At 47.4% G+C, this 15042-nt stretch overlaps 1 protein-coding gene across 4 annotated transcripts in view; it reads right to left on the bottom strand.

The window, feature by feature from the left end:
* NVL (nuclear VCP like) overlaps positions 1-15042 on the bottom strand; it is a 92251-nt gene that overhangs the window by 8821 nt on the left and 68388 nt on the right. For all 4 annotated transcript variants that reach the window (XM_086693913.1, XM_086693912.1, XM_025926285.2 and 1 more), the window contains 3 exons: positions 4644-4720; positions 3113-3201; positions 494-564 (listed from right to left, as the gene is read on the bottom strand). In XM_086693913.1, coding sequence (XP_086550039.1) covers positions 494-564; positions 3113-3201; positions 4644-4720 — 237 coding nt within the window. The remainder of the gene's footprint in view (positions 1-493; positions 565-3112; positions 3202-4643; positions 4721-15042) is intronic.

Here is a 15042-nt window from a genome sequence, read left to right as displayed (position 1 = left end):
ACATAAAAGACATGAAAGTGAATCAGACCAATGATGACGGAACCCGAGATAGAGGCTTCCTAGGGTTGGCCCTGAGTCACCGCAGCCACCCGAGTTACTATAGACGGGTCACCTTGGCACAGTAAGAGGCAAACACACAAAATCTGGTGTTTTATGTAAAGAAATGTCAGCCATTTCCTTTAGCCCTTCGCCAGCCTTCCGCAAGGACATTTGCACCGGCCTGGACACCAGGGCGAGTCTGGCTCCAGGCAGATAAAAGGCTGCCTGCAAGGGTGGAGAAGCTCAGATAACTGGTGAACCAGACTGATTAGAAATCCCAAGAGGGTGGAGACAGACACGAGGGGTCATTCCCTTCTGGCTTCAGTCTTCCAAGAAATACAAAAAACTACAATCTCTCAAGAATGTTCTCACAAAGGCAATTATTCTCCTTGTCATGAGCTACCGGTCTTGATTCCAGTCTCTTTTCTGTGCACATTTTGAGAGCATTTCTTACCTTTTTTGATATAGATGATTTTACTTTCTTGAAAGCTTCTTCAAAGTGCTTCTGACTGACCTTGAGCTCACCTGTGGGGCAGACGCACAGACACACGGGTGGGTACAGTGTGCTCACTTCCCATCGGTCAAGGGAATGTGGGGAAATGAGCGATCACATTGCTTCTGCTTTTTTTCAGAATGATTCAAGCCTGAAACAGTCTGCTTATCACATTTTCTGGACATTTTCTCATTTTCATTTAATTTACACACACCTGACCATATTTAATCTTACACACAAGTGCTTAAGCTTTATATCGGTGTCTATCGAGGCAATCAAAACAGTTTATTTCGGGACAAATTATATAAAAAAGTACTTTGCTCACCTTTAATTAGAGATTCTTACACTTTGAGAAAAACGAAAGTCCGTGATTTCATTACCCGCCCCCCACTGTTTACCGAGCTATTATTAACATCTAACACACGTTAAGTTTAAGGTGCGCCGTGTGATGGTCCGATACACGCACCTACATGTGGGAAAGTGCCCACCACCACAAGGTTAGTTAACACCTCCCTCCCCTCACACAATCACTTTGTGTATGTGTGGTAATAACTTCGAAGATTTACTGGCTTAACATCTTTCAGATACATAATCCATATTGCTAATTGTAGTCATCACGCAATACATCTGCTCCCCAGAACCTGCTCATCTTCCAGCAGGAAGTCTGTACCCTTTGACCAACGTCTCACCATTTCTCCTACCTTGTGCTCATCAGATTTTACTGGATACCCCGAAGAGACATCACATACCCTGTGGGGGGCCCTCCTTTAACACTGTTTACCCCTGAATGGTGATATTTAATGAAGAATAACTAGAACTGTTCTTTAAAAACATTTTTTTCTTGGTGTTTATTCATTTTTTGAGAGAGACAGCGTGCGAGTGGGGGAGGGGCAGAGAGTGAGGAAGACACGAAATCTGAAACAGGCTCCAGGCTCTGAGCTGTCAGCACAGAACCTGATGTGGGGCTTGAACTCATGAACCGTGAGATCATGACCTGAGCCGAAGTCAGATGCTTAACCAACTGAGCCACCCAGGCACCCCCGGAACTGTTCTTTTTTAAGATAAATTCCAATAATTTAACTAGGAACAGACAGTATTATTCCATGGTAGTTACGAGTCCATGGAGCACCTGGGCGTCTCAGTCAGTTAAGCATCTGACTCTGGCTTAGGTCATGATCTCATAGTTTGTGAATTCAAGCCCTGCAATGGGCTCTGCACTCATAGTGCAGAGTCTGTTTGGGATTCTCTCTCTCTCTCTCCCCCTGTCCCCAACTCCAGCTCTCTATCTCAAAACAAACAAAAAGAGCCCATACGTGTAATTAGATGTTATGGAATTATAATATATATATAATGTACAAAGATAATAACACAACAATGGGTTACAAGGAGCTCTGATTCTTTTTAAAATTTTTTTACAATTTTATTTTAGGGGGCGCCTGGGTGGCTCAGGCAATTGAATGTCCAACTCTTGGTTTTGGCTCACGTCATGATCTCATGGTTTCGTGAGTTTGAGCCCCATGTTTGGTCCTGCGCTGGCAATGTGGAGTCTGCTTGGGATTCTTTCTCTCTCCCCTTCTGCCTCTCCCCTGCTCACACCGTCTCTCTCTCTCTCAAAATAAACTTTAAAAAAATAATTAAAAAAATTTTATTTTAAAGAGAGATGAGTAAGCGAGAGAGAGGGGCAGAGGCAGACAGAAAATCCCAAGCAGGTTCCATGTCCAGTGCAGAGCCCGATGCAGGGCTCAATCCCACGACCACGAGATTGTGACCTGAGCTGAAAACAAAATGTGTAGTCGAAGGCATCAGTCAGCAAGAGACCCGTTCAGAGTCCCTGGAGGACAGGGAACTAGAAATGCTAAGTGCAGCAGGGCAGGGGCATCAGAATGTGCTGAACAATCACCAAGTCACGTCCAAACAGCATTATTAGTAGTAGCGGCCCATATGTGGAGAGAGGCCTGTAAATTTCCAGCGAGAAATCCTTAAACGCTGTCAGACTCGGCTCTCAGGCAGCACACTCACATGTCGTTCCTCTCAAGATACCCTAATTTTGCAAGTTACATCACCTACTTCCGAGAGGAATTTGAAACAGCTTATGATAAAAGAAGTTCAGGTGCCTGAATCCGACAATTAAACAACAAAAATTATGGAGTGGGTGGTGGGTGCTGATGAATGTGACCCACACAGATGCTGGGTGACGAGGAACAAAAGTTAGTTCGGAGACTCTCGGTAGCCAGAGGAAAGAAGGGAGGAGAAGAAAGAGAAAATCAGTAGGAATAAAAAAAGACAAGTTTTGGAAATGCACGGAACAAAAGATCAATATGGACTTGACCAGCAGATGAAGTGAGGTGCGTGTGAGGGTCCGTGGGACTCGGGAGAGCGCGGCCACGAATCGCAGGCGACCAGGCAAATGTGGCAGAAACCAGGCGAGGTGTGGGCTCCTGGACAGGCCCCCGCAGAACATCAGTGCTAACATCACAGATAAGAGCTGCCATGACAGGGCCACTTTCCGGGTCAGTAGTGGCTTTAGGCGATACGGGGCGCTAAGTAAGTGGAACTGAGAAATTCTGGAATGAACGGTACCTTTCTTGCTCCCACTCTTTGGTTCTGCCATTTCCTGTCTCAGAGCACAGACAGAAGCTTCTCGTACCAAAGCAGAGAGGTCCGCACCCCTGCGAAAACATAACCATACTCGCTGATTTATTCTTAGACACTGCAAAGAACAGAAAGAAGTCTGACAGCAATTTTCAGTCACATATTACACAATTAGGAAAGAAACCAACCGATAAAGGTGGGGTAAACAGATGATGGTCAGTAGGAAAGAGCTTCTCACTTTTACTTAAAATATTTCTAACTTTTAGAAGAAGGGTAATTACGATGCAAATAAAGCAATGAATCGTAACTACTCCAATGCTAATAGCAATAGATACTGTTAATGCAAAAAGTGAATCGCCGAGTCAAGAGAAAGAAACTGACACATTTGTCGTAAAATCTTCATTCACAAGGCCTAGGCTGCCGACAAGCTGACCGCCCACACGCTCGCTACCTGACATCTCGAGTAAGCTCAGATAACAAGTCATTTATGGCACCTAGTTCAAAATAGGGAAACACAAAGGCTAGAAAGTCTTTAATACCCTTGATTCAAGCCTGAGCTGAGTGGACCTATCATAAAGGGGCTAAAACAGGAAAACCAGCAAGCCTTCACATAATTATTCTGGGCAATAAATAATACGCCGTGTCAACATGGTTCCTGAGTTCAGCGGAAAATGCTGGTGCTGACTGGTGCTTCACCACATTACATCTTAAACAGAATTCCTGCAGCCCTTCGGGAAAGAGTTTGAATCTGGGGGAAATACCTCATTTCTAGCCATTAAACCTATTTAACGTCTGAAGTTGATAACCCCGATAATATATAAAATTTAAATGCCCACAGAGCTTACCTTGTGAAGTGAATCCAATGTTTCTGCGGTTAGGTGCTGGTTTACAATGCTATTTAATAATTACACACACACACTTGGGTGTTCACTGCTCTCCTTAACACTGAAACCCCTTACACAGGTGTGGAGGCGTCTTTATCACAAACGAGTAGCTGAAGCCTAGAATTATTGGTCTCTCAAAGCGATTACAGGAGCATAAACCCTAAGCACACACCGTTCAACGTTAACCCTGACCCTTTATAATGCACACCCTACGCTGTGTAACCCAAGGATGTGGCCCGGGCTTAGCTCTGCTGTGACACGGCCTTTGCTGTGAACGGAACATCTTTTCAGATGTTAGCGCTTGAAGCTGTAAACTACTCACTTAAGCCTTTGCCCCGTTAACAGTAACTTCCCAAGAGGGCTGGGGTGAGGTGGAGACACTCTCCTTACAGGGTGGGAGGGACGTTCACACGCTGTCACCACAGTGCTCTGATCACGTCCTGTCATCCGGACAACCCCTGCACCTCGGGGTTCCTCGGGGCCTCAAAATGGGTGGTCCCTTCACTAAGAAGGAAGAGGCCGACAGAGGGGTTTCACCCCTGACTCAGTGCTCCCCGCAAGACCACTCTGCCTCATTTCGCCCCTGAGGAAACGGAGCCTGGGAGACATAACGGGCCCGAGACCCGGGTACTCACGAATAGCAGTCACAGCGAAGGTCCCCAGCAAGGGCTTCCAAACTGACATCTGCGGCCAGTGGGGGTTTGGTGCCGTTCTAAGAGAGAAAACACCAGCTTCCAGTGAGGCTTTCGAGAGCAGTACCTTTCCACATTCTAGGCTCTTAGTAAACAGTCACGGCCGCTGGACTAAACGAGTATCACTGACCAGTTTGGGCAGAATTTAAAAAATTTCAGTTTCGAGAAGAAGGTTAAGAAGCAGATGCCAACACAGACGAAACAAAAGCAAACGACTGATGCCTGGGACGTCCAAAGAAAGCGTGCAGCCACAGCAGGAACAAAACCCGCCCCCCGAAGCTGTCCAGAAGGGAGGAACACCTCCCCTTGGCAGGTTACACGTGGTGGACACTTGGGCAGTGCTCCGCTGTGACGCGGGACAGGCCGGGAAGGCGGAGCGGCTCAGAACTTGACCAGGGACGACGACACAGCCCTTTGGGCTCCGCGTATGCTTTCGGAGGCCTTATCTGAACCTCGATCCAGACTTTGGTGCCAAGGCCCCTCCGGCTTACACACCGAGGGAGGCCGGAGAGGACGAGCGTCAGAATACGCCCCGCGGCACCTTGCGTGCGCACACTGCGGATTTGGTGACATTTCAGTGACTGAAACCGCAGAGGCAAACAAAACAGTTTCTAGTGAGTTAAGATGCATGACCTGGTCAGAGGGTAGGTATCTGCTTTACTATCCTGACTCACAACTTACATACACTGCAGGCGGTCTTTCCGTTGTAGCAAACGCTATGTTAGAACACACAGGAAATAAGTGAGTAAACACGCCACTCAGCCTCAAGGTGAGTATTAGGTATCAACGCGGCAGGCGCCCAGAGCAGAGGTTGCCGCCAGACGGCCGGGCTCTGCACGCAGACGTCCGGTGTCTTATCACTTCTTCCCAGCTCGGCCTGCGTAAGGATTTCACAAACTATACAACTGCGAGCTGCTATTATTTGATAAAACACAGATGCTCATCTAACATAGGTTCAAGAAACAGTTGTGTTTCCCGCTCGATGCACTCTGATCCGGGAAGTCCTCACGGGGAATAAACTCCAGGGGACCTCAGGCAAACAATCTTGGTGCTTTTTTCTGTTTTCCCTCCAGTTGTGTGTAAACTAGACGGCCAGACGGCACGATCTCCTCTATTGCACAGGTTTTCCGTTTAGTCGGTTAACCGTGGGCACAGGTGGTGGCAGCAGGGGTAGCACAGCTTCTGTGGCTCTGGTGGTCACCTCTTCTCTTACTGTGGTAAAATGTACTTAACAAAATTGATCATTTTAACCATTTTTAGTGTAGGGAGCACGTCTGTGGTACTGTGCAGCCATCCATGTCTACGGCTGTCTTCATCGTCCCCAAATGAAACTTCGGCCGCACTAACCACTGACCCTCCCGTACCCCCTCTCTGGCCCCGGCAACACCACTCTATGGATGTAATTGCTAACGTTCATGTACTTTTTGAAAAAGATTGTATTTAATTTTTAAAAAATTCTCTGAGCAGACAAAACCAGTCTCATCATACAAATGTTAATTTGCAAGACTAACTTGACCTGGGTAATGTCTTGCTCATACCTCTGAAAATAAAATTATTTTTTTCTAAAAAAAATTTTTTTTAATGTTTATTTATTTTGAGAGGCAGGGGGAGGGAGAGAAAGCGCACAAGCAGGGGAGGAGCAGAGACAGAGAGGGGGAGAGAGAATCCCAAGTAGGCTCTGCGCTGTCAGCACAGAGCCCAATGTGGCGATCGATCGCATGAACCTTGAGGCCATGACCGGAGCTAAAATCAAGTCAGATTATGAACAGATGGAGCCACCCAGGTGCCCCAAGACTTCGCTTTTAAGTAGTCCCTACACCCGTGGGAGGTGAACCCACAACCTTGAGATCAAGTGCCACATGTTCCACTGACTGAACCGGCCAGGTGTCCCTAAATGTTCCCGTTCTTGATCTGGAGGTTTTGTTTACAAAGACTCTTACAGTGGGCATATAACGATATGTCCACTTTTCTGTATGTGTATTGTACTTCATTAAAAAGGTCTAAAAAGAAAAAATAACTTTGGACCAGGAATTAAGAAATCTGAGTTCTGCAGGTCAAGTCTGCAGCTGAATGAAGCTTTGGAAGTTCCTAAATCTTTGTTATTTATTTTGGTAATAAAAAAACTAGTATCTATGTATTCTAAAAAGCAGAAAAGGATGGAAAATTTCCAAATTCATTCTATGAGGCCAGCATTATCCTGATACCAAAGCCAGATAAAGACACCACAAAAGAGAACTACAGGCCAATATCCTGATGAATATAGACGCAAAAATTCTCAATAAAATACTCGCAAACCGGGGTGCCTGGGTGGCTCAGTGGGTGAAGCATCCGACTCTCGATTTCGCTTCAGGTCATGATCTCGTGGTTCCTGAGTCTGAGCCCCGTGACAGGCTCTGTGCTGACAGCTCAGAGCCTGGAGCCTGCTTGGGATTCTGTGTCTCCCCCTCTCTCTTCCCCTCCCCTCCCCTGCTCTCTCTCTCTCTCTCTCTCTCTCAAAATAAACACACAAACGTTAAAAAGGTTTTGTAGATCAATATGATACATTACACCAGCAATGGATAAAAAGGGTAAAACCATATGATCCTTTCAATAGACACCGAAAAAGCATTTGACGAAGCACAACATCCATTCATGATAAGAACCCTCAACAAGTAGGGACAGAGGGAACATACCTCAATATCATAAATGCTGTATATAAAACACTCACAGCCAACATCATCCTTGATGGGGAAAAACTGACAGACTTTTTTCCCCTTACGGTCAGGAACAAGACAAGGGGTGTCCACTCTCACCACTGTTATTTACCAGAGTACTGGAAGTCTCAGCTTCAGAATCAGACAAGAAACAAATCAAAGGCATCCAAATCAGCAAGGAAGAAATCAAACTTTCACTATTTGTAGACCACATTATACTCTATAGAAAATCTGAAAGACTCCACCAAAGAATTGCTAAAACTGATACCTGGATTCAGTAAAAGTCACAGGATACAAAATTAATGTACGGAAATCTGTTGCATTTCTACACACCAATAATGAGGTAGCAGAAACAGAAATTAGGAAAACACCACTATTTATAATTGCACCAAAAACAACAGAATACCTAGGAATAAACCTCACCGAAGAGATGAGAGACGAGTACTCTGCAAACTGTAAAACGACGATGGAAGAAACTAGAGATGGGGCGCCTGGGTGGCTCAGTTGGTTAAGCGTCCAACTCTCAGGTGTAGGCCACGTCCATCCAGCACACTTGCTTTTAGTTTACGTCTAAGAACTACAGTCCCAGAAGCTGCACATATCTGCAAAAATGGCAAAATCTTACTAGGCCTTTTTATGTCCTGAGAACTGAGTCTGGAATTGTCAGGTTGGAGGCTCAAAACTACGGCCAGACAGAAATGTGGGTTAAACTCCACTTGCAGCTTGGATCCTACCAACTGCTGCCAGCCCTTTGGGAAATTATAGCGGCCACCATGAGGAGTGTTACAAGTAGATACGATTACTTTTTTTTTTTTTTTTTTTAAATGTTTATTTATTTTTGGGACAGAGAGAGACAGAGCATGAATGGGGGAGGGGCAGAGAGAGAGGGAGACACAGAATCGGAAACAGGCTCCAGGCTCTGAGCCATCAGCCCAGAGCCCGACGCGGGGCTCAAACTCACAGACCGTGAGATCGTGACCTGGGTGAAGTCGGACGCTTAACCGACTGCGCCACCCAGGCGCCCCCGATTACTTTTTTTTTAAAGGTAGGCTCTATGACCAATGTGGGGCTTGAACTCATGACCTCAAGATCAAGAGTTGCCTGCTCCACTGACTGAGCCAGCCAAGCACCCCTGATAGATCATTTAAAAAAATTTTTTTTTAAATGTTTATTTATTTTTGAGAAAGAAAGAGAAACAGAGTGTGAACAGGGGAGGGGCAGAGAGAGAGAGGGAGAGACAGAATCCGAAGCAGGCTCCGGGCTCCGAGCTGTCAGCACAGAGCCTGACTCGGGGCTGGAACTCAGGAACCGTGAGCCGAAGTCGGCCACTTAACTGAGTGAGCCACCCAGGTGCCCCGTCCCTGATAGATCATTTTAAAAATACACTTAAAAACAAGGGTTGCAGGGGCGCCTGGGTGGCTCAGTCGGTTGGGCATCCGGCTTCAGCTCAGGTCACGATCTCGCGGTCCGTGGGTTCGAGCCCCGCGTCGGGCTCTAGGCTGATGGCTCGGAGCCTGGAGCCCGCTTCGGATTCTGCGTCTCCCTCTCTCTCTCTGCCCCTCCCCTGTTCACGCTCTGTCTCTCTCTCTCAAAAATAAATAAACGTTAAAAAAATAATAATAAAAAAAAGGGTTCCGAAACCAAAGAGAGTGGGATATTTGTCTCAATTGGCACGAAGACGCCTCCAAAATGCTCCAAAACTCTAAAATTGCTACAAAGAAAGATCTATGGCAAATGCTAAAGCGAAATGAGAAACGAGAGGCTGTGAGACATCACTGGCTCCCCGCCTCCTTCTAGTTCTCCTCAGCCTCAACCCCTTTCACTCTGAGGAGACTATCAAATAGGTGCCTTTCCAAAGAAGACTACCCAAGGCCCCAGCCACGGCAATACTCTTGGGGCAGCTTTCAATCCTCGGCCAACTGCCAAATTCAAGGTCCCAGCTAAATAATTTCCTAAACCCAAGGAGGATCCTTGAAGGTTTCTACACTTGCGTTCACTCCAAAGATTAATGGGTTGATAGAAGGCAGGAAACAGGATGACAGGCCACGGATCCGATCTTGAAGGACGAACTCTGGAACAAGAGTGAACAAAATCGGCCTAAGTAGCTCCAGCACAGACACCCCATCTCCCCGGTAAGGAGGGCCCCGCGGGCCATCCCCGAGCTGGTTGAGGCTGTGGGGGACCCGCTGGCTGGCGCGGCCTCACCCCCAGAACAGCCGGGGCAAGCGGAGATGATACTTAGTGGGAAACCTTGTCAAAGTCTGGCAGGTGCAGGGCCTCTCCCTGTCCTCACACCTGCGTGGAAACTACACGTGGGATCCTGGAAACAAACAAGAGCCGCCCTGGGGTGAACGTGCTCCCCCCGAATCAGCCCTCCCAGACCTCTGTGTATCCAGCAGAAAAAGAAAGAGAAAAATTTTTCTGCACCCTATTTGGTGACGACTCTTTAAGTCCAAGGACTGGTTCGATATTGCCAGAAACATTTGCTGTTTGTCCCAGCTAAAACAGACGGCATATTTAAAAAGATTTTTTTAGTACTTGGCTAAAGTAGAAGCTGATATTCAGAGCCTGCTTAGGAACTTTTTCCCAGCCTTGTCCCCTAAACTATGTACCCAGACGGAAAGAAAAGCCTTCCATAGGCTTTGTGGAAGGATTCCTAAGACTCTTAAAAATACAAAACCCAACCCAGGTATTTGGAGCTTTCTTTCCCCCAAGTTCACATGATCTAGGATAATCTTTGGTGACTAAAAGCTACTTTCGGTTTGTTGGTGTAATTAGAATAGACGTGTCTTTGAACTAACATTGAATATAAGGCAACTGTTATTCTACCTGGTTTGCTAATCAGATACATTCCTGTTACCAGTTACAAAACTGGCTGGTCAGAAAACTATGTGTCTCAGGTCAATGAAGTTTTCATAAGTAATCCAGAGGCACTGGGGTGGCTCAATTCACTGAGTACCTGATTCGATTTCAGGTCATCATCTCATGGTTTGAGAGTTCAAGACTTGAGTGGGGTTCTGGGCTGACACTGCAGAGCCTGCTTGGGATTCTCTCTCTCACTCTGCCCCTCCCCTGCTCGTTCTCTCTCTTCCAAAAAAAAAAAAAAAAGTAATCTAAACATAACTGTTAAGAACAAATGATTTACACAGATGTAAATGGGAACAATTTCTAGGTGGAATTTTCAGCAAATAGTTTCCAAAATCTTTTGGTTACTCAAAACCTTAAAGCTAAGGTTTGCTAAATGACGAGTTAAATGAAATTCACTGCATACCTAGGTCATCCCCAAATGAAATACCCAAAAACTACTAAAACCAGGTTCATCTACATTTGGCTTTGCAGAGGAACACGAGATCCTTGGGTCTGGGAGGAAACATGTTTTGTGTTGCCAAAGCATTTACTGTGAGGAAAGCATATAGTTCTAGCAATTATAAGTATTTACAGGGGCGCCTGGTGGCTTAGTCGGTGAAGCATCTGACTCTTGATCTCAGCTCAGGTCATGATCTCACGATTGTGAGTTCAAGCCCTACGCTGGGCTCCATGCTGGGCATAAAAAAAAAAAAAAAAAATTAAAAAAAAGAAGTATTTATAAATTTGCAAAGGCACAGAGGGCTAGTGAAGGGACAGTTCACGATTGTTCACTTCTTAACCTTCATTATAAATTAAGGTTTTTTTTAAAAAATTTTTTTTTTCAACGTTTATTTATTTTTGGGACAGAGAGAGACAGAGCATGAACGGGGGAGGGGCAGAGAGAGAGGGAGACACAGAATCGGAAACAGGCTCCAGGCTCTGAGCCATCAGCCCAGAGCCCGGCGCGGGGCTCGAACTCACGGACCGCGAGATCGTGACCTGGCTGAAGTCGGACGCTTAACCGACTGTGCCACCCAGGCGCCCCGATAAATTAAGGTTTTTAAAAGTTGAGAAATAATTTTATGCACGGTCAAGGTAAGACTGAATTTTAAGGGTTAAAAAAAAAAAAAAGCTTTAATACCAAGTGTGCTTATGCACAACTGAATCTGAACTTGATTTCATCTTAGCAAGGACAAGTTTCCTTGGATTACTTCCCAATTTCAAATCCTAAATGTTTTGTTTTGTTTTTTTATCTTAGAATTAATCTTGAAATTGACCAGAGGACCCCTAAAACATCTCCAAAGATTTTTTTCTCTCCTTCTAGAGGGAGATGTTGAAGCAAGGCTCACTTGATATGTAAAACCAACATGTCAAGTAAGAAGTACAACCAGGGTGGTATTTGTGCAGTTACAGAACTATTGCAGAGAGAGTCTGAGATGTCCTGGAATAACGTTATCATCATAAAACCAGTCTTCATTTAAAAATGCTGCGTCACAGAACCAATCAAATCTCCCATCAACTCTATCACAATGAACTCTAATCAGATCTTTAACAATGGGCCCTGTTTGAAGGTGTTTGTCATTTATAGAGAGTTACTGTTTTACTCAGATGCTTTTGCAATAATGTTCCTGCCAAAGTGGGTCATCAAGGAGGTTCACAGCAACGCCCTGGCAAACACAGGTTTCTGGTGACTTCAAGATCATAAAAACGAACTGGGTAAGAATTTCCAGAACTCATGGCAAAACGTGATTCGAACAGAACAAGAATTAGTAACGTGGGACTGAATGAACTGAGGTTACAGATTTTACCACTCTTGCTTGAGGCACGGGTTCTTTACGTTTTATTTTTCCAGATTTGAGGAACCAGACGTGACCTACAACAGTCAGGTAAAGGACACCTTCGGAAACAAAGATGAAACATGTACTATCTCCCTACCTGATCCCCTAACATCCGAAAAATGAAGGTAACTGTGGAGACAAACTTCTCTGCACCTCCGTCATCCTCCCTTCTAATCCTGTCAGGTGCCTCTGAGGCTTTGTTACCCACCTGTCACGAGACCGGTCCTGAATTCCAGTTTCCTCAAACATCTGGCTACGACTCTCCAAAATAACATTCCACTTCCTCGGCCCCCTTCGTGAATGAGGATCTCTGAAGGGGCCATGCCAGGTGGTCCTCACTGCCCAGAGGGCAGCAAACTTCGGGCTTCACCTCTGGGTACACGTCACACGGCACAAGAGGTTCCGCCTACGCCAGCGGGACCCGAGTTGGGGGGAGAAGCGATCACCATCGAGGTGGCCTGCTTCCTCCCGGCACGCCAGACGAGGCCTCCACACGGTCACTAAACACAAACCCCTCTCCCTGGCATCGGCCTGAAAAGACAATGTCATCATCCGTATTGCCCAGGCCAAGACCAAGGGGGTAATCCCACCTCCACATGACCGCTGTACTTGCCACGAGCCTCCTGCCTCGGTTTCTCTCGAACAAACTCAGCCCCTCTCCATCACCCCTGTCTCTCTGCGCCTACGGTCCATTTCCCTGTCTCTAACAAACCCAAACCCAGGGAGCCCTGCGTCCAGGCTCTATACAAAGAAGACACAAGGCACAGTTAACCAGAATAAAACCATCCGCGTGGTCCTCAGACCCTTAAACTTTGCTGGACTCCCTGGCTGTACCAGAAGGCTCTCGTGATTCAAAATTAGCTCCTTCTGGCAGGTCCCAGCTTCCGTGATATTGGTTAGGAATAAATGTAAATGAGGCTAAGATGAGGAACCTCTCCTTAACTCCTGAAAATCTGCCACTAAAGCAGAGTCATCTAATGAAAATCCTCAGACTCTGGCCGAAGTTGTTTCCGATGGCAGGACAGGCCTTGATCGTATCTTGGTCGCACAAGGGGGCTTCCGTGCTGCGGCCACCACCCCAGTATTAACATTTCTGCCGAAGCTGAAACTCAGCCTCCTGAGATCACCAAACGAGCCACTTCCCGTAGAAAGGTCACCCCCTCAACACGGTCTTTCTCCGGCTCGATTGCGGCTGGTTCGGGTCTCGGGGGCCGTGGCTCTGAAGCACACTCCAGACGCTGGGGCCACCCGGAGCAGGACCACCGCGGTCTCGCCAGCCGGCTGGACTCTCTCAGAAGCTGCGGAGGCCTGTTCGCAGCGCCGACCACCGGGCGCATCGGCCCCTCGCGACTGGAACGCCAGGAGAGGAGCGGAGACGAGGAGCCACTTAAAAGGCGTGGGCCTCAAGTCGCGACCGCGGGGCGTCAGCACACGCCGCCGGGCCTGCAGAGCGCAAGCGGGGAGTGGCGCCCAGGCCTCACATTTCTGGCGTCCTGAGGCAGGCCGAGGGGCGGGCCAGAAGAGGGGGCGGTTGTTCGGAAGGAGACAAGGCCCCAAACGGACTCACTCGGGCCGAGTCCCAGTCGGCAAACCCAGACATAACACCCAACCCAACTGCGGTCTCGGCCTCTCCCAAAAGGTGACCTTCAGCCCGTCGGCCTGGGACCCCCATCCCCACCGGCCAGGGGACCATCTGACACCGGGAGGGGACCGTCAGCCGTCAGCTTGGAACCCTCCACCCCCACCAGCCAGGGGACCATCTGACATGGGGAGGGGACTGTCAGCCGTCGGCTTGGAACCCCCGGTCCCCACCAGCCAGGGGACCTCCTGACACGGGGAGGGGACTGTCAGCTGTTGGCTTGGAACCCCCGGTCCCCACCAGCCAGGGGACCTCCTGACACGGGGAGGGGACCATCTGACATGGGGAGGGGACCACCTGACACGGGGAGGGGACCGTCAGCCGTCGGCTTGGAACCCCCGGTCCCCACCAGCCAGGGGACCTCCTGACACCAGGGAGAGTGGTCAGCACTAGTGAGACAATCCCCGCAAAAGGCCCTTCCGACCCCTCAGGAAGGTGTCCTGGTCTGAAACAACACACTTCTTGCTAATACACTTCCTTGTCCCACCTCCTTTCCGCCTTTAAAAGCCTTTCTTTTTCTATAGCTCTTCGGAGTTCCTTCTACCTGCTGGATGAAATGAAATGTTCCCACATTCATGAATTGTTGAATAAAGCCAATTTGATCTGTAAATTACTCAATTCAAGTGTGTTGTCTGACGTCAATGTACCAATGCCAAAGAATGGTACACTTAACAATGGTTAAAATGTAGGCAGTGATTTTCCCTGACCTTGGCCATAGAAACATTTTTCCAGATAGGTCCCCTCGGGCAAGGGAAAACCAAAGTGAAATTAAACTATTTGGACTACATCAAAATAAAAATCTTCTGCACAGCGAAGGAAATAATCAGCAAAACTAAAAGGGAGCCTATGGAACAGGAGAAGATATTCGTAGACGACGTATCCGATAAAGGGTTAGTATCCAAAATCTATAAAGAACTTTACACAACTCAACATCAACCACCCCCCCCCCGGCCCCAAATAACCCTGTTAAAATGGACAGAGAACCTGAATAGACATTATTCTGAGGAAGACAAACAAAAGGCTAATAGACACATGAAAAGATGCTCAACATCACCAAATATCAGGGAAATACAAATCAAAACCACAGTGAGGTATCACCTCACACCTGTCGGAATGGCTCAAATCAAAAAGACAAGAAACAACACATGTTGGTGAGGACGCGGAGAAAGGGGACCTTCTCGCACTGCTGATGGGAATGCAAACTAGTGAGGCCACTCTGGAAAACAGGGTGGAGGTTCCTCAAAAAGTTAAAAATAGGGGCGCCTGGGTGGCGCAGTCGGTTAAGCGTCCAACTTCAGCCAGGTCACGATCTCGCGGTCCGTGAG

The sequence above is a fragment of the Puma concolor genome, chromosome E4 (genome assembly GCF_028749965.1).
Source record: "Puma concolor isolate L17-30 chromosome E4, mPumCon1.1.hap2, whole genome shotgun sequence".
NCBI classification, from domain to species: domain Eukaryota; kingdom Metazoa; phylum Chordata; class Mammalia; order Carnivora; family Felidae; genus Puma; species Puma concolor.
The sequence above is the reverse complement of the archived record's forward strand: the minus strand, read 5'-3'. Positions and strand labels throughout refer to the sequence as shown.